This window comes from Pogoniulus pusillus, chromosome 3, assembly GCF_015220805.1.
Source record: "Pogoniulus pusillus isolate bPogPus1 chromosome 3, bPogPus1.pri, whole genome shotgun sequence".
NCBI classification, from domain to species: domain Eukaryota; kingdom Metazoa; phylum Chordata; class Aves; order Piciformes; family Lybiidae; genus Pogoniulus; species Pogoniulus pusillus.
Genome location: NC_087266.1, coordinates 49,268,725 through 49,294,539, shown reverse-complemented (window position 1 = coordinate 49,294,539; position 25,815 = coordinate 49,268,725). Strand labels below are relative to the sequence as shown.

The following is a 25,815-nucleotide window of genomic DNA, read 5'->3' as shown; positions in this document are numbered from 1 at the left end:
TGCGGGGCTGGCCCGCGCCCTGCGCTGCGCGGTGCTCTGGCGATCCCAGCGGCCGCCACGGTTGCAGCTCCGGCCGGGGTCCCTCGGAGGCGGCGGCAGCCCCCGGGCCGCCGGAGGATGCTGTGTGGGCCAGGTGAGGAAGGCTGGTGCGGTACCGCGCAGCTGGGTCGGCACTCCGCTGTCTCCAGGCTGGGTGTCCCCTGCGCGGGGCTGCGGACTGCTTCCGCCCCCTTTCATTTCCGTTAGGCTGCGGTTTGGCGTGGGCGGGAGCAGTCGGCAGCGGGGAGCAGCTGGAAGGAGGTCACCGCAGAGACCCTAGCGAGGGTCTGTAAGGCTGGGTGCTATTCATCCGAAGGAGGAAAGGGTCCTTTTCATCCGAACAGGGCTTGGCTGGGGCTCCTCATCAGAGGGACTTGGCGAAGCTTTTTCCCTGTCCGCTTGTGAATTTCTCCTCCGCAGCTGGAAGCCTCTCTTCCTGCTTGGCGTGGCTCAGTGTGCTCTTGCAGTTGTTTCTGCTTTGGATTTGTTGGTGTTGTGGGGGGGGGGTTTATTTGTTTATTTTGTTCTGATTCTTGGTGTTTAATTTCACCCTTCCCATTGTTGTCATTTTCCTGGAGACTGAGCTCTAGCTTGCCGAAAAAGGGCTCTAAAGGCTGTTTCTCTCTTCGCAGGGCTCTTTGTGAATAGCGTTCCTTCGGTTTTTAATGCACCTCTGCTAAATAAAACTAGCGAGTGAATATTTACTGTTTGAAAAGGACTGTCAGAGGTCCCGTTTAGATGCCTTAGGCGACCTCTTTTGGGAAGCATTTTGTCATCTATTGCCAAAAGGTAAAAAGGACTTCAGCGATTAAAGCTAGGGGTGGAGTTATGAGAAATAGATACTAAACAATTTAAATGCAAAGTCTTTTAAGAAGAACAGTGTTTGGAAGATGAAATAATTCTTTAGAGCGTTGATATGAATGCTCTGCTTATCTCTGTATCTCTCAGATTGAAATAGATTGAAATATTGCTTTAGAAGGTGTCTTGTGCTGAGTGAATTACTTTAACAAACGGCAGTAATGGTTCAGTAATTACTGTCTCGTTATGGTTGGTGGATGACTGCATCCTACTAAGGACTTTTTGCCATGGCTAAACCATCTTTATGTTCACTGGTATTCATTTGTGTGGTGTTTGTTGCTTGCTTCTCTTTCTACCGGCTGGTTACTCAAAGCAAATAGGTCTGGTTGTCATTTCTTAGACCGGCAGGATTTTCTATCCCTGTGTTGCTCATAAAAGGCATCCAAAAGTAAATCATGCAGAGGTTTGATCACAGATTTTGTCGTAGAAATCTTGCCTTAGGTAAGGTGTAAAGAAAGTAAGTTAAGACGTGGTTTCGGGGAGTGAAAGTTTGGGGTTTCTTTGGCAGGGAGGAAGATGCAGTAAAAATCACTTAGTTCGTGTGTCTGATGAGTGTGATTAGTATGTATAATTCCCATGTTTTTCTCAGTGCTGAAATATGAGATTAAAAACCAAACGAACTGGGAAAAAACATGGGAAAGATTAGTGTTATGTCTAGGATTTGATTCTTTCTTGTTAGAGGTGTAACTATAAAGGGATCCGTGTGCCGGTCACTTTGTGTGGTTCTAAAGCCAGATATCCCAGCTTTTGTGTTCTCGGTGCTGTTACAATTCCTGGGGACAAGTGGGAGAAACGAAGGCCTGAGTCTGCAGTTTCTTTCTGTTCGAGTAAGTCTGCCCTGCTAGAACAAACTGCAACCTTGGGGCCTGAGGACAGAGCGAAGCAAACAAACGTGTGACTGTGCTCAAATCCTCTTTACCAATCTGGAGATAATCTTTGAGGAGTTAAGTGTAGTTTTTTGTGGCGGCCACAATTGGTACTGTTTCCCCGGTAGGATGTTGTCTTAGGGGCTATTGTTCTCTCCAGCCAAGCTTTGTTTAGCTGAGCTATAAACTGCTGAACTTTATCTAAAACCATTTAACAAAGCATTTGTAAACACCAGTTGGGTGTTTGGGGTTTGGCTTTGGGGTTTTTTGGTTTGGGTTTGTTGGATTTTTTGGTTGGTTTGTTTTGGTGTGGGGTTGTTTTTTCTGGGTTTGGGGTTTTTTTAATGCTCTTGGGGGATGGGGAAGGGATTCATATTTACCAACACACATTGCTGAGACCTGGCCTGCACTCTTCTTTAGAAAGCAAATGAGTGAAAAGTTGAACGCACAGACAGCAATTCAGAACAGAGTTTTTAAAGGGCTTACCTCTGGAAGCATGTGGCTTTTCTTAACTGTGAGCACACTTAGATTCCCCCCTAATGTTGGTGACTCTTTCGAGTTCAGTTCCTTTTTGTGGCAGCTTATGTCCAGTTCAGCTTTCCTCTCTACATGTCATCCTTTCTTGCTTGCTTTTAGCCTCACTGACATTCAGACAGTCACCTTAGTTTCGGTATGACTGTTGTTGGCCAGTTTCAAAGACGTTAAAGCAGTTAGAAGCTGTATTGTTCGTGTAAGTTCCCTCTGAAGGCTAGTTCTGCAGTGGCAGTGAAGCCATGTGGTGTGCGGCTGCTTGTCGCTGAATCATGAGCAAAAACTACAAGATGGTTAAAAGCAGTGACAGTGTTTCTAAAAGGAACCATCCGCCAGAGCACCAAGTTTGAGCTGATGACTTTGATGCTAGCAATGAATTGAAAAGCTGCATGTTATGTGGCAGGTGCTCTTCACAAGGCCTGCGGCCACGTTGCATGCAGCATTTAAACCGTAGCTCGCGATGGTGGGCAACTGTTTGCACACAAATCAAAGGAAGTTGATCACTTTGGACTCCATCTGTTACATTTGCTGCTACCTTGCTCTTATAAACTTTCAGTTTCATCGTATCTAATGTAGCAAGGTGCAGGCCTCTGGGTGATTATCAGGAAAAGCAAACAGTAACCTCAGCTCTCTTATTGATGCAGTAAGGGAAGGGTGAGTGGAGGACACTGTTTCTTTGTGCCACTACTTGAAACGATGTGACTGTGACTGAAGCTCCTAGGTCAGCCTTCCATAGCGAGGATTTGCCTGTGGGACAGTCTGTGCACCTTCCCTCCCATGTGCAGACAAATGTTACACAAGGATGAAGTTTGAGTGTGACTGATGTGAGAGGTCCACTGTTGATGGATTTCATTGGTTGTGTCCTCAATCTGCAAAGTCTTGTGTGCTTGAAAGAGTTTGCCTACTGGTATTAGTTTGTGTGACAAATGGATTGGGTTTGCATGGCAAGGTTTTGTAGTGGGGGGTGCTGTAGCGGTGACCATGTAAGAAGCTGCTAGAAGCTTCCTCTGTGTCTGATAGAGCAAATGCCAGACAGCTCCAAGATAGACCTGCTGCTCCCCAAGCCCGAGCCCATCAGCAGTGGTTGTAGTGGCTCTGTGATAACATGTTTAAGGAGAAAGGGACAATTCTCAACTGTGGCCAGAAAAGAGTGAGAAGAGGTGAAAGAACTCTGCAGACACCAAGGGACAGGAGGTGCCTCAGCCACTAGAGCAGAAATTCTCCTGCAATCCGTGGTGAGGACTATGGTGAGGCAGGCTGCCCCTCTGCATCCTATGGAGGTTAATAGAGGAGCAGATAACCTTCTGCAGCCTGTGAAGGACCCCACACTGGAGCAGCAGAAAGCCCAAAAGAGCCTGTGATCCTGTGGAAAGCCCATGCTGGAGCAGCTTCCAACAGGACCTGTGGAGACAGAAGCTCTTGCTGGAGCAGGTTTGCTGACCCTGTAGGGGGACCCACACTGGAGTGTTCCATTCCTGACAGACCCACACTAGAGCAGTTCATGAAGAGCTACAGCTGTGGGGAGGACTCACACTGGAGAAGTCTGTGAAGAACTGTGTCCTGTGGGAGGGACCTGACACTAGAGCAGGGGAAGACTGTGAGGAGTCTGCTTCTGAGGAAGAAGGAGCAGTAGGGACATGTGATGAACTGACTGATGTTTCCTGTCCCTCTGCCCCACTAACTGGCAGGAGGGTGGAGAAAATTGTGGGGGAGTGAAGTTGAGCCTGGGAAGAAAGGGGAAGGATGGGCTGAGGATGTTTTATGGTTTGGTTTTATTTCTCATTATCATGCTCTAATAAATTAATGTTCATCATGTTGAGTCTGTTTTGCTAGTGATGGTAATTGTCCTTAGCTCAACCCAGGAGCTTTTTGTTACGTTTTGTTTCCCCTGTCCAGATGAGGGGAGTGATAGAGCAGCTTCAGTGGGCAAGCAACATCCAGTCAGGGCCAGCACACCACAGACAAGATATCCAGCTGAGATATGGGAAATGCAGCATAATTTGCATAGGTGTTGGAAGTGTTTGGAAAGGTTATGTCAGAGAGAAGTGTCTAACAGAGCCATGCAGTTGTGGCAAGTAAGCCAATTCCATTAAAGACCTAATGCAAAGATCAGCAAGGGAGGGTTAGCTGGTTTCCTTTGTCCTGGTTTTAGCTGGGCTAAAGTTAATGGTGGGGCTGTGGTTCATATCTCTGCTGGAAACACAGATGTGTGTTTGTTACTGCTAAGCAGTGCACCGTCGAGGCCTTTTCTGGTTCTCACACCACCACACCAGTCAGTAGGCTGGGAGAGCACCAGAAGCTGAGAGATGGCACAGCCAGGACAGCTGATCTCAGCTGATATTCCATACCATATGACATCGTGTTTAGCATATAAAGCTGGGGAAGAGGAAAAGGAGGGCAGGGATATTCACAGTGATGCCATTTTTTCTTCCCAGGCACATGATGGAGCCCTGCTTTCTTTGAGGTAGGCAAATACCTGCCTGCTGATGGGAAGTGGTGAATGAAATCCTTGTTTTGCTTTTATTGTGTGGGAGGCTTTTGCTTTATCTGTTACACTGTTTATCTCAACTCATGAGTTTGTCTCACTTCTACCATTCTAATTCTCTCCCCCCATCTCATCAGGAAGGAGGGAGTAAGCAAGCAGCACCATGGGGCTTAGTTGCTGTCTAGGGCTAAGCCACGACCTTTAGAGGAGTATAACAAATTTTGCAGCACCCTGAGAGTCTAATGTTGATTTACTAGAAAGCTTTCTGTTAAAGTAAAAGTTTGTCTTCATGTCTTAGGATGGCAGGATGTATTGAAAAGGACTTCATCAAAGGATATATTGGTCCTAATAGCCAGTTCACGACATGTCTATGCATTGCCATTTGTATGTTATGTGAGACAAACTCAACAGGGAAAGTCAGAAGGGACTGCTAATTGCTGTGCTCAAGAGAACAAGCCATTGCTGTCTCATTTTAATTGATCGATAGTGTCACACGTTGAAAGGTTTGCCAGTGTGAGGTAACAAGTTTATCAGCTAACTAGCCTGAGTTAGTAACTGGACTAGAAATTAAGAAGGCTTAGATGCACTCCAGTCTGTTTAGCTGTGTAGAATGCAACGTGGCCTTGGCATCAGGTAGACTTTCAAAAGCTGTTCTGCCAAAAAAAATATTACTGATGTGCAGTCTGGAGATTTCAGATGTTTTCAAGTCCTCAAGTGTGAAATAGATTGAGGTTAGGCTCTTAGTGAGGGAAGTGCCAGTAGAGCAGAGCTGGATTTATTGGAGCAAGGTCATGAAATCTGATAAGGAGACAAGTCTGGGTTTTGTTTGCATTGGGGTTTTTGTACACATACTTGTACTGTGACCTCAGCACTTCTTAAAACAAACTGAACAACAACAACAAACCCCCAAGCAAAACTTCTTCCAAAACCATCTGCACTGAACAACCTCTTGTTTAGTGTTTATTGCTGGTCATGCATTGCTTTCTGAAGCCACATGTTGGTTGTCAACACAATTTTGAGAAGCAAACGTCAGAAACAAATTGTGTTCTTACTGATGTCCCTACCTGATACCCAGGCATCATCAAGAGGAAGCCTGACTTGACAGCATCAGAGCAAATAAGAGGATGGGATAGGACTGGAGCAAACAAATGAAAAGGGAAGAGCTAAATGTTGATGGGGATGATGGCATCTGGATAGAGACTACTTTTGTTAGTCACTGAATGATTTGTTAGCCTTTTTTTTCCCAATGGTTTACTGTGATGTGTCAGGGCACTGAATGTTCTGTGAAATTCTCCACCTGCTTTTCATGTTTCACAAAACTTGCTGATGTCCCTGAGTGTGCATCATGGATTACTAGGGGCAGAATCTCTTCAGAGTGTGAGCAGCTCTTATGTGCAGGACTGAAGGCTTAGATAAGTTCTATATGTTTGTGTTGGCTGTTGGCCTTGTTCTTGAGCTGGTGCAATTGTCCTGAGGAGACTGGGAAGAAGGAGCATTGTGGAGGGGTGGGTTGAGTACCTCAAGTTGTGCCGGGGTAGGTATAGGCTGGATGTTAGGAAGAAGTTCTTCACAGAGAGAGTGATTGGCATTGGAATGGGCTGCCCAGGGAGGTGGTGGAGGCACCGTCCCTGGAGGTGTTCAAGAAAAGAATGGATGAGGCACTTAGTGCCATGGTCTAGTTGACTGGATAGGGCTGGGTGATAGGTTGGGCTCGATGATCTTGGAGGTCTCTTCCAACCTGTTTGATTCTATGATTCTATGATTCTATGTTCACCTACAGATCATCTCTATGCCCAGCCACATTTTAATGTGGTCCAGCCTGTTTCTACGTAACAGATGATGATGGTTTTACTTAATAACTTTTCCTCTGATGTGCTTCAGTGCTTAGTTGTACAAACACATGAGCTTACCTCATGCTTTTGTGCTCTCACAAATAATTTTTGACTGTAATAACAGCTTTTGATTATGCATGAGGTGGCAGATTTGGGTCATGTGCCGAACAGCCTGAGCTTTATTTCATTTGCAGGTTTCACATATGCATCAACAGCATCAACATTGCATATCTGAGTTGTAAGACTGTAAATAAAATAATGCACAAGTGAAATTTTATAAACAGGAATTTCAGCTGCAATTTCGTCAGAAATTGACTCTGCCACCAGTGGATATTTCCTAGCTCACAAGTTTTTAATAAGTTTGCTTGTACAACAGCAGATGTTCAGTTGTACTGAAAATCCCTATTTGTTCATCTTAACATGTGGCACTATAACTGCACATTTAGCATAGAATAGAATGTTATGCTTTCAGAGCCATAGTGCATCTTTCTCCCATTTAAAGGAAATGATTTTATTACATGTTGATGAAAGTGCAAAAACACGCTTTTAAATATTTTTTCTGGTTTTACAGCAATGTCCTCTTCCTTGTAAGAACATCATGACACACAGCAGCATCATGGTGGATGTAGGCAAGTGGCCAATATTTACCTTACTGTCACCCCAGGAAATAGCATCTATCCGGAAAGCATGTGTATTTGGTACCTCAGCCAACGAAGCAATATACATAACACACAATGATGAGGTAAGGCTGTAAGAAAGTGCAACGTGGAGTCTACAGTTTGGTGTTATCAGAGCCCTCTGGATACTCCTCAGAAGCACTGTGTTGAATCTGTATGTGCTAAAATGTGTGGGATGTAAGCTGTAACTTTTTTTCCTAGTCTCGTATAGGGGCAGCATGGTTGGAGTATTTAGGAAACCTGCAAATGGCAAAGGCCAAGGTGCAGTACATGCACTTTTGAAGGCAGTTAGGATTCAAAAGCTGGGGCAGCTTGACATTAAGTGTGAGTATTCCAGCCGTGAAGACATCAAATAGGTTATGGTTTGCTAAGTAACAATACAGTGCAGGATTATCTGCAGACTTTTGATGACTCAGGAAGTCAGTGCAAGTGAGCATTGTGCTGCTCAAAGAAGACAAGCCAGATATTCTGGGATATATTAGCGTGAGAGGTTTTTGTGAGACAAGGGAGAACAGGAATTTTTGTCTTTCCTGAAGTCCTACCATCCTACCAGTGGGGTGAGGCTCCCACAAGTGGTACAGCTGTGACTGCTCTTTACAAACTGCTTTTAGAAGAAGATGATGTCTTCCACCTTTACAGTTTAATACTTTTCATAGTACTCTTTGTGCACATGAAGCCTAGTTTCTGGGTCTGCCTGGACCAGAAGAACTCAGATCTATTGGATAACCTGTCAGTTAAACTGTCAGTTTATCAGCTCCTGTCCTGACTTTTGAGCTTGTTAACCTCTATGAGGGAGGTCTCTGGCCCTCGAGAGTCCATGGCAAAACTTTGTCCTGGCTTTACAAGACCTGTGCACGTGCAAGTTTCAATCATTTGAGATGACTATTCCTGTTTTACAGGTATTTGTTTTTGGGCTGAATTGCAGTAATTGCTTGGGAACTGGAGATAACCAGAGCACAATAGTACCAAAGAAATTAGAAGCCTTGTGTGGAAAGAAGGTTTCCAGTCTCAGTTACGGAAGTGGACCCCATGTCGTACTTTGTACTGAAGGTAAAAAAATACCATCTAATATGGAAACAGATTTTAAGTTCCACTTGCATTTAACAAGAATGGATTAAGGTGTAATTGCATTTGCTTGTTAATTGGGTAATGTGCACTAAGAGATTCTCATCAGTCTTGAGTGGAACTAAATGTAGTCTGTAATAGGTAAAGTAGGCTTCGATTTCCATTATGTTGCTGCTGTGGAGTTTTAGTTTTGTAATTGATGACCCACTCAGTCTTACCTGTGCACGTTCATGTATTTCCCCAATAGATCAGAGGTTATGCTGTGCTATAGCTATTTTATGTACTCAGGTACAGATGTATGATTTTTTTTAGCATGCAGGTGGTTCTTGTCGTAGTTTCACCGTTTGGTAATGTGTTCTCACTTTCATGTTGGCGTTTGCTAATGTAGTGGAGTTCTGTCTATTTTAACTTTCTTGGGTTGTTTTGGTGGATTTTATCACAAACTTTAATCTTTTTGCAGATGGTGAAGTGTATGCTTGGGGACATAATGGTTACAGCCAGCTTGGGAATGGCACAACCAATCAGGGCATTACTCCTGTTCAAGTCTGCACAAATCTACTAGTAAAGAAAGTAGTGGAAGTAGCTTGTGGCTCTCATCATTCCATGGCGCTGTCGTTTGATGGGGATGTAAGTTGAAACCTCTTCCAATCTCTTAATCTCCTTCTTGAAGTGATTATCACATGTGACCTTGCTAGTTCTATCTTTCTCTGCAGTGGAGTTGCAACATAACCTTTTCCCCTGCTGCTTCAAACCAGGATGTCCTGCTCTTCAGAGCAGACTTGAAAACAACTCAAAACAACTACTCACAAACCTCAACAGAAAACTCCATCCAACCCAAACACAAAAACAAAGGAATAAAGCCCTGTGTCTCTCATTTGTTATGTGTCTCACAGGGATGAATCCAGAAAGCTGTGCCACTTCCAGGTGAAAGAATGGTTTGTAAGGTGCAAAATGGAATGTTGTTAATTGGCTTGCAGTTCTTTTCTTTACGGGGTATAATGAGTTGTTTGCGTTTGCTGGTTAGTGCTTAGTCTGTTTCTTGTAGTCTTTATCATCCTCACACTGGTATTGTGAAAGAATGCTGCTCTGCACACCTCTAAATACCTTTGTGTGTAGCTGATGACTGGCTTGGTTTATATCCAAGGCTGCATTATGCTGTTTGTTTATATGGCTGGAGGCGATGTGTCATGGGAAGCACGTACAATTAGTTTCCAGTTAGTCAGATTGGACCAGTTTGTGTGTATCTGATTGGAGTTGCATGTTAGTGTGCAGAGGAAAGCCTGACTTCTGTTCTTCTTCAACAAAAGAAGAGTTAGAATTTTAAAACCTTCCTAAAATGAAAATGGAAATGACTTTTTTTTTCCATCCTGATAATCTGAACATGCCTGTGTTATGCTTCAGTTAGGAGTCCTAATACAACAGTAATACAATACAGCAAATCAGTATTTTGAGCTTGGGATAGGGTCGTTGAGTTAAGTGATCTGTGTTGTAGCTGAGCCCACACTTAAGGAGCATCTTCATGTTGTCACATCTGACTTGGTTGAACTCAAAAATCCAGTCTGTATGAGAAGGAAAAGATGTTCCTGTATTACTTAAAGTAGTGTCTAGCTGCTGTCTGTCAAGTGCCTTTTGTGGCCCTGCTGTCTCTTGTGATAAATGTAATGTGCTTTGAATTTCTGTGCACGCAGGGATGTTTCTTTGTGTTTATCATGGAGTCCACATATGCAGCTTGCTCGCCATTGTGGCTAGTCGTTGTACTGTAAATCCATCTCTAATGTACCTTGCAACAGCTTAGTCTGTTTGTGCCCTGGGATTTTATCTGTACCAGAATCAATTTTACTAAAAGCAGAAAAATTGTGTTAAGCAGAGTTTTACTTACAGAAAGATTTGTCTGCAAAAAACACTGTGGTGATACATCTGGAGTTTGAGAAGCATTGAAGTGTTCATGGAAATAGTTGCCATAATTGATTTGTACAGTTGGTTCAGTGTCATTTTAATGCAGGTCAAAATAAATACAAGATCATAATAGATGTAAAGGACTAGAGACATTGGTGCTGCTCAGAAAGAGGGAATTGATCAGCTTTTTGGCATTTTGATTACCTTCTGAGATTTTCTACCTCAGTTCTTCTGTGTTACTGAAATAAAGATATGGAGCATCTTCAAATATTCAGTAGCAATCAAAGACCAAGAAAATGCAAGTGACAAAGAGCAGAGGACCAATGCTTTGGTTTATTCCTATGGATGGAGTACATGAGTTGTGTTGCTAGGAGTATTTTTGGTGATGAAGGAGGTGCTTGTGTCAGATGGCTGACTTTCAGTCAAGGATGGCTGAATAGACAGACTTTGTGTTAGGCTACCTATCGGCATGCTTTTACTGGCTACCTTGTTGTGAATGGGTTGTCCGAGAGGGTGAAGTTTTGAACTGGGTGAAGTGTCAGGGAATGAACTACCAGAAATACTTTCATGCCAAACTATGGCTGTGTATGCACGTAACAAAAACTGAAGGAACTGAAAACACAAAACTGTACATATTTTCTTACAGCAAATTGCTTCCCTGTCTTCTAGGCTTCCAAATGTAAAGAGTCAGTATTTTGTTAGGGTTTTGTTTAATTACTATTATTAGTTTGCTCCTGGCAAACTTGAACTGTCAGAGATGGTCCATTTTTTGGTCAGTGCCACTTTATAAGAAAGTTTTACTTCTTTGGAACAAAGGCTGATAAAAACATCTTTCACAGCTAGTCAAAGATGTAAGATAGGATGAGTGTTGAGCTGTAACCTGGTTAGAGTTCTATAAAGAAAAGTGATTAGCTGTAAATTGGGGAGTTCAGCATCTTTGGGAAATAGCATTCTGGCTTGTGTTTCTTTTTCCAGTACTATGAAAGCATTAAGACAGTTTGTCTCTATGCTCTTAGACATTCAGTGCCTTTTGTTTCTTATGGTAGTCAGATGCTCTGATTCTGTAGCAGGAAGTGAAAAAAGTGCCACGTTCATATTTGCTGCATCAGCTTCTTTCTGTGTTGAACATTAATGTGAAGCCTTTTAGCTTCTGGCAGAGTTTGCACACTGATGCTGACTCCAGCTGGATTAGCATTTCTTATTGCTATTAAGGCTTAAAATGCTTTTTTTGAATTTTGTTTTTATGGACAGCTCTATGCTTGGGGCTACAATAACTGTGGTCAAGTTGGATCTGGATCTACAGCAAACCAGCCAACTCCTCGGCGAGTTTCCAACTGTTTACAGGGTAAAATGGTAGTTGGCATCGCTTGTGGTCAGACCTCCTCCATGGCTGTAGTAAACAATGGTGAGGTAAGCTTTGCTGCATCCTTATGTTCCGTTACCCAAACGTAGGAGGTTAATGTCTGAACACGGAGACATGTTGACATGAAGGGCTCAAGTTATTGAATTGTGCTGATGGAGTCGTACCAGAGTTACTGCTGACTTCTATGAGGTCACTGTAATTAGCTGGAAGTGGTGTAAGTGGTGTGTTTGAGCATTCCTGCTTATGGCAGACTATACTGGAAGATAATTCTTACTGCGTCTCCAACTGCAAGAATTCAAACAGTTGTGTTAAGCATGTCTGCCTTCGTATTTCAATGGATTGCTCAACATATATCTTAATTAGCTTTTTGGGAAGTGTGCACCATTAAACCTTTATTTGGTAAGAATACACTGATTCTTAAACATATAGTCTAATTGCCAGCAACAAAACCAGACTGAGCTTTTGAACACTCCCCTAGTGTTGTGCAACTACTCTTTCTCATGTAAGTTAATGGTGTTGTCTTTTTTCCAGGTATGAACTGTAACCTAAATTTTAATTACATTTCACAAAGTTTACTACATTTAACCAAGCATTTTTTGTCTGGAGGGACTCTAGAAGACCCTGAGATTCAGATGAGCTTTCATTGTACATGCTTTCCATCTTGTCATATCCACCATAACAAAGCTAAAGGAAAAATAGAGCTAAATGGGTAACTTCTGTTTAAACCAATCCAGTACCAGCTGATTAAAGTATCAAATTTCTTATTTTCTTACCAAAAAAAAAAAAAAAAAAAAAAAAGAGGAAGGTGTAAAAGTCAACTAAACTGCTGACACCATGGGAGAGATTTTGGTGTCTCGTGGGTTTACTGCAACATTCGTAGTACTTCAAAGACAAACATACATTAGAAAAGTAAACAGAAGATGGAAAAGTTCAATGCAGTTGGTCACAGCAGTATATTTAATGCCTTTCAGCCTTCTTTGTATTGCTCTTGAAATAGCATATTTTTTAAAAGAAGATGTACTTTTGACACTCTTTGACTTTTGTACTTGATACTAAGACTTAAATGCTCCACTTATCTAGAGAGGAGCAGCTTAATTCTGTTTTCCTTTTGCAACCAGGTTTATGGCTGGGGTTATAATGGTAACGGTCAGCTAGGACTTGGAAACAATGGCAATCAGCTAACACCATGCAGAGTGGCAGCATTACATGGGGTGTGTGTGCTCCAGGTATGTCTAACATAGAAATGAAAACACATCTGTATTCCTGTTGTTAGCACCTGCTAACAGCTGTATCTTTAGAATCTTACACCTACTTCCAGATTCCACAGTTCAAATGCTGAACTTCTTTAGCTCTTGTAAATTATATTATGCTTATAAAAAGTACAGTTCAACCATAAGATATTTGCCTTTGTAAATGTTCTGATTAATTTTAAGTAAGCTAGAGTAACTATAAGTAAACTGTGCCTTGGACAAAAATGACATCTTTGTTAGGAAGCTGAATGGATTAAATGCACTAGGTGAACACAAGAAATAATGGGAAATTGAAATGGGACTCTACATCTGTATTGCAGCCCTTCAGAAGTGAGTGGAGAAGATGAAATGAGAGTCATGGCTGTGGGTTTGGTTGTTTGGTGGTTGAGGTTTGTTAGATTAAAAAAACTCAATATTTCTTTCCACTTCAGAATAAAACTAAAACTGGGGATTTGCTGGGTTTTTAATAAGGTCGTGTGGAGCTTCGTGCGATGGTTTGAGTTAAAAGGTGTTGGCTGTTGAAGTACAGCTCTCATAGTGTCTGCAGTATCCAAAATACCAGATTCTGCAAGTGTTTCAGAGTTGTAAAACACGATGAAGAAGTTCATTGCTCTTTGCATGAGGAGTTTTCTTCTGAAAGCAGCAAAGGCTAGGGAGCCTTTGCACAGGAGCAGTAAATTACTGAAGAGTAACCAGTGAACATGAAACTAACGAAGTTGGGACTTGACCAGTACATACAGTTAACGCATTTTGTATTAGCTTAAAGTGCTGCAGTGAAGAATGCCTGAGATATTTGGTATCAGCTATAGTAAGGCAATATGTGGTATGATTTTTTTCTCATCTCTGTTTGGTTTAGTAGTAATGCTGATCCGTTTACTTACAGATTGCCTGTGGCTATGCGCACACACTAGCACTAACAGATGAGGGTTTGCTCTATGCCTGGGGAGCTAACACTTACGGGCAGCTGGGAACTGGCAATAAAAGTAACCAGCTGAGCCCGGTGCAGATCATGATGGAAAAAGAAAGGTAATCTTGCTGAAGCTGTTTCTGGATTGCTAAGTGTGTTATGCAGTTTCCAGCACTGGAAGCATGTGTGTGTAGGCCTCCTTGAATTGTTTCGCTATTGCCAATGTTAAAAGCACAAGAAAGGGTGGTAAGGTTGGTAACAGGAAGGTTACCGTTTGCTGTAGGCTGAGTGCTTTCTCATATCTGTAATGATTACTGAAAGTAAATATACTTTGTGTTTACCTGCTACTGAAAGATAATTAATAATTCTATTAGGCTATTCCATATATGATTCCTTTGATTATGAACTTGGAACTGTGAAATCAATAAACCAAGGTTTTAAAGCTTTATTGAGGTCTACACTGAAGAAAAGAAAAATTGGACAAAAAGATGAGAAAGGAAGCATCACTTTTGTAAGAAGTGACATGTGAGGAATAACCTTAATGTTCTGAAAGGCTGATAATAGCCAACCATGTAAAGAGAGTTCTGTTTGCTAGAGCTAAGGGCAGACAGTCGTGGTGTGACCAATTAGTAGTCTGTAGTTTCATAGTTTCCTAATCTCATAAAAGAGTAACCCTAAGTGCTACTCATGCTATTTCAGCATCCTCGTGTTTGGGATGACTCTTCTGCAGTTTACCTGCAAACTTGGACCTCAGTCCCATTCTCTGGCCCCTCTGTGCATACCTACAGATGAATGTACCTCAGTTTGGAAACCTCTTAGTCTATAAACTTCTTACCACGTAAATCTCTTAATGTGTAATCTCCTCTTAACTGTGAGATGCTTGTGCTTTAGTTTTCTCCTCCGGTTCTGAACTGCCTGGGAAGTCATTCCTCTCTTTTTCCTGTTTTTCACACTTAACAAATGAATAGCTGTGCAGTGCTGAGGTTATTTAAAATCTAAAAATATGGGCTGGGGGGAAGAGGGCAAAAGGAAACACCACAACACAGACTGCTGAGGTGAGACTAGCTTGTTTGTGAGGAAACTGACACAAACAGAACAAAGTGAAATATTAGTCTCAACAAATGAAAGAGGAATGTGTGTGTTTGCAAATACACCAATCTTGTCTCCTTAGTGGTTTATTTCTTGAGAGAGCTAAGGGGAATGTTGCCTTTAGACTGTATCTGAACTCAAGCATGGGATTATAATAAAACTGGCATCTGTTCAATGACAAAAGGAGGGAGAAAATATCATAGAACTGCTTGGAATCTAAGAGACAAACAAGTCAGTTAACTTGCTCGTCTTGCCTGATCTGGCTCCCTTGGAAACAGTGCTCTAAGTGGATGGGCTGTCATTCCCAGTGAAGCATATTAATGCTGCTTCTGCTGTTCTCTTTCATATAGCTCTTCTGTCATTTATGTGTAGTGCTTGTGATTGCTCCTTAAGAGGTGGTGTTTTGTACCAGGAAGGATATTGCACATACAGCTTGGAAGGGAATTTTAGACTGTATTTTGTGTTAGCTTGGTGCTGAGGGTCAGCTCCCTGAAATTTGATGGCAAGTATATTCTTAACATGTTATCCTGTACATGTACTGTGGGTATATTGTACATGTGCTATACATGTGTTATAGTCTGTGTTCTACTATACTTCTTAAGTATAGTATAGGTACTCTGAAAATAAGGATCTGTTCTGCTAAGGAAAGAAAGTTTGGGGAAGGAAGGAAGTAGTCTAGGTGTCTGGAAAATAATTGCATTGTGATGCCTCTTAGGTGCTGAAGTTAGTAATTTGATAATGGTGTTAAACAGTCTGCTTGTCTTTTATCTGTCAGAAATTACTGGTATGTATACTGAAAATTTCTGCAGATTATTTCCATGTTCCACTTTGAAACAATTATTGTGCTGAAAATATGGGCTTTGTGTTAAAGAAGCTTTTTGCCTTAAAAAACTCTTAACACATGTTGTTCTGTAAAGGAACAAACGTTCTGATATGTGATTTCTCAGATTGCTTGGAAAGATATTTGTTTGTTGGCCTGTTTCTGGCACAAAAGCAAGAAATCCTCTGGTGCATTTTTAGCATGGAGAATAAACAGGAAAGCATAGCTTTTATTTGTTTTTTCCACTAATGCTGGAACTTCACAGAATATGCAAAAAACAGAGCAACAGGGACGCTGGAAATGTCCTGGTTCTTTCAGTGGGAGTATTATTCTTCTCAGTTCTTGTAGTGTTTTGGATGGCAAGATAGGGGTTGTCTGAGTAGTGAGAGAATGGAATAGATAAATATGCATTAGAAGCTCTAATATTCCAAGTAACTATGTGAGGTATTTATTTAAAGAACAAGTATAGCTCTTCAAGAATGTGTACTTATGTGTGGATTCACCTTTCCTCCAATGAAGCACTCTCTGTGTTCCATGATGAATTGCAGCGTTGGGGGAAGGTAGCTAATAGCAAAATAAGGTGGTCAGAAATACAAGCAGATCCCTGTCTACGTATGAAAAAGAAGTTAAAAGGGGACTAGAAGGGTTTCTTAATAAAGGGTTTATTGAAATACACATAGGAACTTAGTCTCAAGAGGAGAGAATTTTTGGAACCTCTGTTTGAAAGACATTCTGAAAAGTGCTCTACAAAAATCTCAGTAATTAAACTTCCCTGTCTGCTCCCTAATCAGAAACTTCTTAAGCTCTGTAACTACTTCTTGAGAGTGCCTGCTATGCATTGCTTTTAAAGGGGAGACCCAAGACTTTGTTTTCTTTTCCCCTGGTAGCAGAAGAATAAGAGGCATTTCAGCTGATGATAGTGACCTAATTGAAGCAGTGTCTGATTGCAGTAAGAGCTCCACACATTTTGAAAACGTCGTTGCAGCACCACAGTCATGCAAGACAGAGAAGCACAGGAATGTAGATGCATAGTTTGTATGGTTACTTTGGTGAGGCCTTTGCAAAGTCATTTGATTCTGTACCTGTGTCTCACCAAGGCTCTTCTGTTTGCAGGGTTGTGGAGATAGCAGCCTGCCACTCTGCTCACACGTCAGCTGCCAAGACCCAGAGTGGCCAGGTGTACATGTGGGGCCAATGCCGTGGGCAGTCGGTGATCCTGCCCCACCTCACTCACTTTGCCTGTACTGACGACGTCTTTGCTTGCTTTGCTACCCCTGCTGTGATGTGGCGCCTTCTCTCCGTAGGTGAGAACAAGTTTCAGTGCAGCAGCCAGTGCTACAATCTCTGTGTACTTTCATGGTTAGTGCAGGACATTACTTCTGTGGCAGGATGGCTCTTGCTTTAAGGAGAACCAGCGATTAAAACTAGCTCTTTTACCTAGGGATATTTCCTTCTGAAGAAAGCAGTCTACTTCAGCAGCTAAGGATCCAGAATAGGGCTAACTAGATTGTTATCTTTACCAGCATGCATCTAGAGAGAACCTGTTTTAACCACTGCCCTATGAATATTGAGTATTTCCTATGTTTTTATTGTTTGAGCTCCAGCTTGGGGTTGGGAAGGACTCTTGGATCTTTTAAACTATTTTTTTCCCCCTTAAAACTGTTCCTATGTGGAAGACTCTTTCTAATACTTGTGACTTTGGTATCAAACAACTTCCAATTATATGTATTGTCTTTAGCTTTCCCACTGTAATATTTACCCTTCCAGTATGAGTATGAAGGAGTGAATCTCTTTTATGTTTCCTGCAGGGAAGTAAAGTAACAGAATGATTTCTCTCAACTTGATTTAGTTTGACTTTGCCCAAAGACAGACAGATTATGTCAATAGTAGTCTCTGTAAAACAAGACTCTAATATAATTGTTTTCTCTGTTGGAGTTCTCTTCTTTTACTGACTTGGACTACACTTGGGATGCACTATCTCTGACTATTAAATAACCTCAAGTCTTTCTTCTTGATTGTTCCATTTGTCTGCTGCTAGTTCTTGTTTGACCCCCAATATGCTGTGAAGTGCTTAGCTTACAGTTTCTTGGAAAAGTGAGGTGCTTCATGTTCAAAGCATGAAGATGATTTCACTGCAGATCTGCTGCATCAATTCTCAAGATCATTTAGATCTCACCTCTTTTCCTATTCACAGCAGGTGCTAATTTTGTCAGTCCTTGTACAGCATTGCTTTTGTGGAGGGATCACATCCTAAGTAACATTTCTCCTGACTCAGACTTAATTGTTGCATGTTGCTTGTCCTAACCCAGCTTCTCACCTTAACTTCTCATTTAGCATGTTTCCATGTTTATAGAGCATCTTGTCTATAGAGGAAAACTATATAGTTCTACTAAAGAGAGAAATTAGCCTGGAGTGATCTGTTTCTGGGTAAATCCATGTTTTGTTTTGCCCCTCTTTCTCCATTCTCTGTTCCTCTGTGATATGTGTTACTCTTGCCCTCTGTGGAGATCTGATGTGTCTAAGTCTGTTGTCTTTTGTTAGTAGTGAAGGCTGTTTAGATGACATCTCCCCCAGTTTAAGTCCCCTTGAAGGTCTTGATTTTTGTGATATACTTGCAAAGTGAGTAAAACAAGATAGGTGAATTTTGTACCTGCATTCTAATTCCTCTGAAGCCTCTGGGGGTTCTCCCCCTCTTACCCTGATAATTCTACTTACTGGGTATTGATTCAAAAGCATTACTTTTGGGGATACTTCTAATGGCCATTGTTCATACACACTTTCCTTCTCTGTCTTCTTTTATTGCTATAGGTTTTAACCCCCTCTCTTTTATTTTTTGGGGAGTGTGTTTTGCATGTTTTCTTGGTGAAAGCCAACTCTTCATAAAGGTTATTGTTCTACTTCCAGTTAGGATTGCTCTGCCAAAAAAAAAGAAAGAAAGCAAAAAAGAATCAGTCACTCAGGATTGGCTGTGGTGAAGTACAAATCTGCAGTCTTTTGTAAGGAATGAACATAAGGTATTCAGAGTGAAAGTTGATCTGCTGCGTAGCTTAAGCTAAGCTAAGCTGATGGCCTAGAAAAAACATACACGTGAGCAAATGGATGGAGATTGGAGCCTGATTTAATTAGCCCTGATGAGACACAGGTTCTGTGAGTCATCCATAGACAGGAGAACTGCTTGGTCTTCCATGGCACAAACATGATGTGTCTGTTACAGCAGTTAGTTGTTGCAGTATTCCTTTTTAAGTGCCAACTAATTCAGCTGTCTGTGACGGTGAAGAATCATTTATGGACTGTATATGGGTGAAAAATCCGTGGTCCTGTGGGACTCGGGAGACATCTCACTGGAGTGGAAACCCATTTCTCTTTCTTTCCCATACATTGAAGCTTAGAAGCCATGTGTTTTGAAACACTTGTTAAGATGCATCAAGAGAAGCCTCAAATAGTGGGTTAAATTACATTTTCTACAACTTCAGAGTTGTTGCTTTACCAGAAGCCTTAGCCTACTTCTGCTGCAACTCTTGTACAACTTGCAGAGGCACAGAGTGGGACCTCTGTAGGACCAGTGCCATAGCTGTTAAAGACTTGCCAGAAAGCTGGGATATCTCATCTTTAACATGCTCTGAAATTGCTGAAGTCCTGTGTTCTGGTTTGTACCAAACCCACACTACCTACTGGCGCTCATCTGCATCAGCACTGCTACTGGATTTTATGTTGCCACTGTTGTCATAACTGACTAATACACTGACTCTACTGGTATGACTGACTGATAGCTCACATTAGTGAGCCCTGGCGAAGATGTGAGTCAACAACTTGCAATCTATACCCAGTCTGCCAGCACAAAGAAGTGGCCCACTGGTGACATGTTTCCTTTCTTTAGGCTCAGCTCACACCATGTCCGTGTGGCTGAAGTACTGTACACCATGTCTCAAGTGAGCTGCAAGAGATGCCGTGTGACTCCCCTTACCAGCAGTCTGCAGGTTAGCTGCAAAGACTAGTTAGCAGGTTGAAGTTGCATACCCAGCACTAACACTGAGCTGCCAGAAGGCTGACAGTTTCATGGGTGGTGCCCAGGAGAAGCATGAGACAGGAACTCCTCCAGGTAGTTTCCTTGGTGCTCTGATGCCTCTGTGCAGTGAGCTGAAATGAGACCTGCTGAGCACTGCTGCATTAGCTTTTGTGGAACAGTCCTTGCCTACAGGAAATGGTTTTGGATCAGGTTAAATCTTACCATTGTACTGCTAAGCCAGTGGAGCTGGCCCATTTTCTTCGACATGCTCTTAGTTGATCTGCCAGCCTTAGTTACTGATGTGTGTTCCATTAAGATGTTTAATATATTTGGAGTTGTTTGTTTGTTTTAAAATTGTAGAACATGAAGATTTTTTAACGGTAGCAGAGTCTCTGAAGAAAGAGTTTGACAGCCCAGAAACCTCAGACCTAAAGTTCCGCGTGGATGGAAAGTACATTCATGTCCACAAAGCTGTTCTGAAAATCAGGTAGTGGTCATGTTTCACAGCTCCTCTTTATACAGAATAACCTCTAGTGTCACATCTAAGGGGAAAGAAGAAAGTGAAGGATAGGGAGGAACTCTTAAACCTGTAATATGTAGCATCTGTGTATCCACAATCACTTTGAATGGGTTATACAAGGAGTTGGATCCAAAGTTATCCTAATGATCCATATTGGATTTTTCACTAAGCCTGTTTGTTGTTCTCAGGATAACATATTCTGCTGAGTTGGTCTGACTGCAATGTATACACAGATGTTTCTGTAGCATAGATCAAGTAAGAGTTTTGTTTTGCTGCCTAAGGATGGTGCTGCCCACAGTATTACAAACTGAAATGTGGGCCACTGCCCATAATGGGGTTGGTGAGATACTTGTGAATATTGCAGAATGCCCCAAATACATACTTTAGGGGGACTGTAATGTAACATTCATGTGTTCATATAATGGTGTTCCAGATGATGTCTTTGTCTCTTAGGTGTGAACACTTCAGAACCATGTTCCAGTCATACTGGAATGAGGATATGAAGGAAGTGATAGAAGTAGACCAGTTTTCTTACCCTGTGTATCGTGCCTTTCTTGAGTACTTGTATACAGACAGTGTTGACCTTCCACCTGAAGATGCAATAGGTATTGCTTATGGTCCAATTATGTTAGAAAGCAGCATCCAAAAACTGAGATGAGGATGCAGAATAACTGTATTAATATAGGCTTCTAGTCTAGCCTACAATGCATTTTACTGGTGATTAATTTAGCTGTCTTCAAAATAAATGCTGTGGCAAACGAGAGGAGAAATGTGGTGCATTGAGAAATAAGCTCAGAGCGGTGCTTTCAAACCTGGGAGCACAGCTGTTCCTGAGGGTTGAAATACTTGCATATTTCACTACAGAGAGTTAAAATGTGGTGCATTGGGAAATAAGCTCGGAGTGGTGGTTTCAAACTCGGGAGTGCAGCTGTTTCTGTGGGTTGAAATACTTGCATGTTTTACTACAGAGTTAGCTGCTTAGGGCAGTATCAAAGAAGCCCTGTCCTAGGGGAAACTTGGACAGTAAAGCATGAGCTGTAATCCAAGCAGGGATTTTTGTGGTAGTTTTGCTCGTGTTGTGGCACTTGTCCTGTGACAGTGCTGCACTTGCAAGCAGTTAGGCATGCAAATCAGAGGAGCAGCTTGCCTATTTGCAGAGTAACACGACTGCAGCCAGAGGTAATAAAAGGCCTTTCTTCATGTGTAATGCTAAGATACATTGTGTTTCTGAATAGTGACTACTTGCAAAAAGCATGTTGTAGGACATTGCACATAGAATACAGCTGCAGTCTGTACTCCAGGAGCATAAACTGTTGTTGAAGGAACAGAGGCTGTTAAAACTGGCTAATAAGATAGTGTTTTAATTGCAGGGCTTTTGGATCTGGCTACTTCGTACTGTGAAAACAGACTGAAAAAACTCTGTCAGCACATTATCAAGAGAGGAATTACTGTGGAAAATGCATTTTCATTGCTCTCTGCTGCTGTCAGATATGATGCAGAGGTAAACTTCTAAACTTCAGTGCCTTAATTAGATGTCTGCTTTCTGACAAACTGTGGAGAGAAGTAGCCCATTATGTTTTCGTGGAAGGTCTCACTTACTGGCAGATAAAACTGCTTCTCCCTTTTAGAATTTTAGAATGTTGGACTGTATTTGCCAGCAGAGGTAAATAGATCTGGCTTTTTCTTTTTTTCCCTTCTCTCCCTCTTTGCCCCAACCCCATAAACCAGTACTGTGAAGGTGAACCAGTACACAGAATATTTTAAGATTACTTTAATCCCAGGTTTAAACTTAGTATCTGTAAATGTTTGCCTTGCTTGATTTCATGGTAAAACGTTGTGATGCTTTGCCAAGCTTCATGAATTCCTATTTCTGTAAAGAAGTTTCTGAAAGATGAAAACACTAACTCTGAAGCAAGGGCTTAATTACAAAGCAAATCCTGGAACAGTACGGAAAGCAGCCTCATCACCCTTAGGTTACTGATCTGTAAGGTTGTGTGTAATACCCTGTGATGGTAGGTTTGAGGATTGAGTGCATTTGAGGATTTGTTCTCATTTGGCAGGCTGGGGTTTTGTTGGCTTTTTTTGGTTTGTTTTAGCTACAGTGAAGTATGCTTTGAGTCTTTATGGTATGCTAATGCAATGGCAGGATAGGACCTGCTATATGGTCTTAATAAACACTGAGGACAAACTGTGTGAAAAGAGAAGGCTAGTGAAACTTCTCTGCTGCATGGTGTCTGCCCTCACTAGAAGGTCACTAACATGCTGCTTTGTGGAGATGTGCCTGGGTTTGCTCTGACTGTTTGTATGTGGCATAGTATCTGTGCATCATGTTTGTAACTTTATGATTGGTTAGTTCTTAACTTGCTGCTTATGCTTACAAAGCAATTTTGGTTCTCAGTAAATGAACTTACTGGTTTTTTATTGTCTTTAGTATCCAGCAATTGGCACACAGGTGCCCTAACTTCTTTTAGCACCCTGTAGTGTGTTGCCTGTTTGATATACTTTTCCCAAAGGTCTGTGTTTGAGTCTGTCTGAGTTCTGGCTTCAGCTCTACTGCAAATACTGAATTCTTTGGGAATGAATGGGAAATAGGAAGATTCACATATTTTAGCCTTAGAAGATTATTTGCCTGGTGAGTCTTCTTCTCCATTTAAAGGATGGAGGAAAGCCAGTTGGTATGCCTTGGCTATATCTCAGCAGCTAAATGGAATTAGAAGTAGTTAGAACTGTAGGCTTGAATGCTACATCAGGGAGAGAATGGTGAGGATGAGAGGTTGGTCTTTAACAAAATGTGGCTTGTACATGCAGTGACACTAGATGTGGGCTTGAAATTGCTTGGGTGACGTAGCTCATTTGAGGGACTGTTGCATCTGGAAGGCACCACTTAAAAGAAGCTGCTTCCCCAACCTAAAATGCCTTCATGACATGAAAATCTCCTTTCATTTGGTGACTGAAGTGCTTAGCATTAGATCAGGTCTGTCTTCTTATTGTAGCTTTCAAAATATCGGATGTACTTTGTGCCTTTATTCACTTAAGTTGATATTAAGTATAGTTTGCTGGGAGTACATCCACTGCAGATGAAATTCAGCCTTTTTTTTAAATTCAGAACTTAAAATTTCCCAAAGTTACCTACTAATACTACAGTATTTCTGTTTGTTGTATACCTCTGATGCATTGACTTGGAATATGATTAAAAATAATAAAGCAGTGCAAACTACTGTAACGTGTATGACGTAATTATGTTTAAAGTATTAGTTTGTTCTGGTGCTTAAGCAAAAAAGAAAAGAAACCCATCAGTGTTCAGTTCTAATGAGCCTGTCTTTTTTTGTTGCACAGATGCCACACAAGTCAAGATCTGCAGCTTCAGAGTGCCTGGTTTTAGGCCAGGATATATTTAATGTTGTTGCTGTGTCAAGAACTCTCACTGGCACACAGTTCTCTAGCTTTCACTATTGACCTTAAGTGAAAACATGAGTATCCATCAGTCTTTCGCACCTCATGTGGCTTAAGAGCTCTGCAAACTGGTTATGCTGTACTGCAGTGCCCAGTCCTAGAGAGCAGCTAAGGAAGGAAGGGTGTGCTCTCACGAGTGGTTAAGTGCTAGTCTACGAACTTAAAGGGGTGAGAGCGGAGCGGGCAGTTGCTATTTAGTGAGGGCTGCAGCAGCCTCTGTATGGCAGATTACGCCTGCACCACAAAGAGTAAATTTTCTCCTCAAAAGAGGAGCTGAAAACAATCTGAGTGGGAAACATTCTGTGGTCAACCTTATATTGCCAGTGACTGTGTCTTGTTCTTTTAGACATCCTTTCTCTAAGACATCCTGTGGGTGCAATGATGATTGTGAGGCTTTTCTAATCGTTAAATGGAAAGCTCTCCCAAGTAGACTCCAATATCCGGAGTCCACTTTCTGCAAGAGTTACTGTGTTGTATTGTGCTGCAGTACTTCTTCTTGAATCCTCCTGGGGATGTTTGTGGAATACTTTGTAACAGGAGTGCCTTTCTAAGGCACAGAAAGGCCTTCTCCCTAAACTTTGCTTTAAAACTACCCAGTCAGCACATGCTTGCGTTGAGCATGGCATGCAATTCCAAGGCTTTAGCTAAGACCTTAACTAAGCAGAAAGTCAAGCAACCTTACAGAGAGAGTTTACATTATGGACCATATAGAATCTCCTTAATCCACAGTCCTTGGGGTATCATTACCTGTGTTGGGTTTTAATAGCTGTCAGTGAATGCAGATGGAAACTCAAGGGAAAAACTTTCTACATATGTATTGCCCAGCAGAGCTGTTTTTGTGACTGCAGCTATATAGTGAGAACAGATTGTGATTGCTTTTCCCCTTGTAGCCATCGTACATGGGCAGAATTATTTCCTGTTTATGTGTGGGAGAAACACTGAGAGCCACTGGGTTCATGTGTTTGCCTGATTCTCTGAGAAACAGTGCACACACAAGCACTTGTGTGTGAATGTGTCTGTGATGAAAGCAAAGAAAATAAGATTGCTTATTTTGTTTCTCTTTTCTGTTTAGGACTTAGAGGAGTTCTGCTTTAAGTTTTGTGTCAATCATTTGACGGAAGTGACGCAAACTACAGCATTTTGGCAAATGGATGGTCCCCTGCTAAAGGAATTCATTGCTAAAGCCAGTAAATGTGGAGCCTTTAAGAACTGAAATGAGGCTGTAAGTTACAGGTGCAGCAGGGGGTTCTGCAGCTATCACAGGGTGTCTAAATTGCACTGGCAAAAGCCAAGTGTTACCTGGTCTCTTTATCAGAAGATGGGAAATGCCACAGTGAAAACAAACATTACCTCTGCTCAAGAGTGAACTGCTGTAAATTGTCAGGCAAAATGCTGACTTGCTTCTAGCAAACCTGAGTGGTGGAACCAGCTCCTGATTTCAGACACAGAGGAAACACTGCAGTATGCAAAGGATACCAGCTGGTGTTGAGAACTTACCTATTTGGACCAGGAAATCTCAGTTCTAGTACCACCTGTTAGTATTTTCGGTTTACTTTTGGGGTTTGGAGAGTAGTCAGACCTGAGCCACTGAATCATGTCACTTAAATCATTAACTCCCTGTAATTGTAGAAAAGCAAATGGCATGGGTATGTTACTGCAGCTGCATGGTTCTGAGTGATTTGCCATTTGCTGTGTGTTACTAACCAAGTCTAGTCAGTGCTTAGTGTGCAAAAATAATCTATCCTTGTCTACAGAAGTAGCTCTGAAAAAGACAGAACTAGCAAATCTCAGTGGAATTAAATCTTTACATTTGGATATACCTTAAATTAAGTTGTAATGTGTACTCTCTGTAATCTGTTTAAGCATATTCATAATGGCCAATGGAGAAAATTCCCTCTTTGGTGACTTCAGATAACATGGGTACCCCTTGGAGGGGAAGGGATACACTATTCTGAAAGAGAGGGATTTGCTTTTAAATATTGTATAAAGTACCTGTAATAAAATCCACTTTTTTTATACTTGTTCACTAGCAAACTTCTTTGGACTCCTGAGAAACTTGCAGGCTTTGTATGTTGAATACAGCATGTAAGGTGCTTTATAAAACAAAACCAAACCAAAGGCAACCCAACCCTACAGATAATGTATCATTGGATGCTCC

At 41.7% G+C, this 25,815-nt stretch overlaps 1 protein-coding gene across 4 annotated transcripts; it reads left to right on the top strand.

Annotated features, from left to right (window-relative positions):
- RCBTB1 (RCC1 and BTB domain containing protein 1) lies at positions 1 to 25,675 on the top strand. 4 transcript variants are annotated; one of them, XM_064175913.1, is made up of 13 exons: positions 1 to 133; positions 672 to 828; positions 7,183 to 7,353; positions 8,188 to 8,338; positions 8,814 to 8,980; positions 11,501 to 11,659; positions 12,731 to 12,838; positions 13,746 to 13,888; positions 16,792 to 16,982; positions 20,045 to 20,171; positions 20,658 to 20,809; positions 21,575 to 21,705; positions 24,730 to 25,675. In XM_064175913.1, the coding sequence occupies exons 3-13, from the start codon at positions 7,210 to 7,212 to the stop codon at positions 24,868 to 24,870; spliced, it is 1,614 nt and encodes a 537-aa protein (XP_064031983.1). In that variant the 5' UTR covers positions 1 to 133; positions 672 to 828; positions 7,183 to 7,209; the 3' UTR covers positions 24,871 to 25,675. The 4 variants fall into 4 exon arrangements, with proteins under 4 accessions (XP_064031983.1, XP_064031975.1, XP_064031997.1 ...); XM_064175905.1 differs by lacking the exon at positions 672 to 828; XM_064175921.1 differs by lacking the exons at positions 1 to 133; positions 672 to 828 and adding an exon at positions 260 to 324.
- Positions 25,676 to 25,815: the final 140 nt, after the last annotated feature.

What these genes read in the sequence shown, in the direction of transcription:
- RCBTB1 (XM_064175905.1), top strand. Translation starts at nt 7,210, where the DNA reads ATGACACACAGCAGCATCATGGTGGATGTAGGCAAGTGGCCAATATTT. An exon ending in ACATAACACACAATGATGAG is followed by an intron (nt 7,354 to 8,187) that starts GTAAGGCTGTAA and finishes CCTGTTTTACAG; the next exon opens with GTATTTGTTTTTGGGCTGAA. An exon ending in ATCATGATGGAAAAAGAAAG is followed by an intron (nt 13,889 to 16,791) that starts GTAATCTTGCTG and finishes TTCTGTTTGCAG; the next exon opens with GGTTGTGGAGATAGCAGCCT.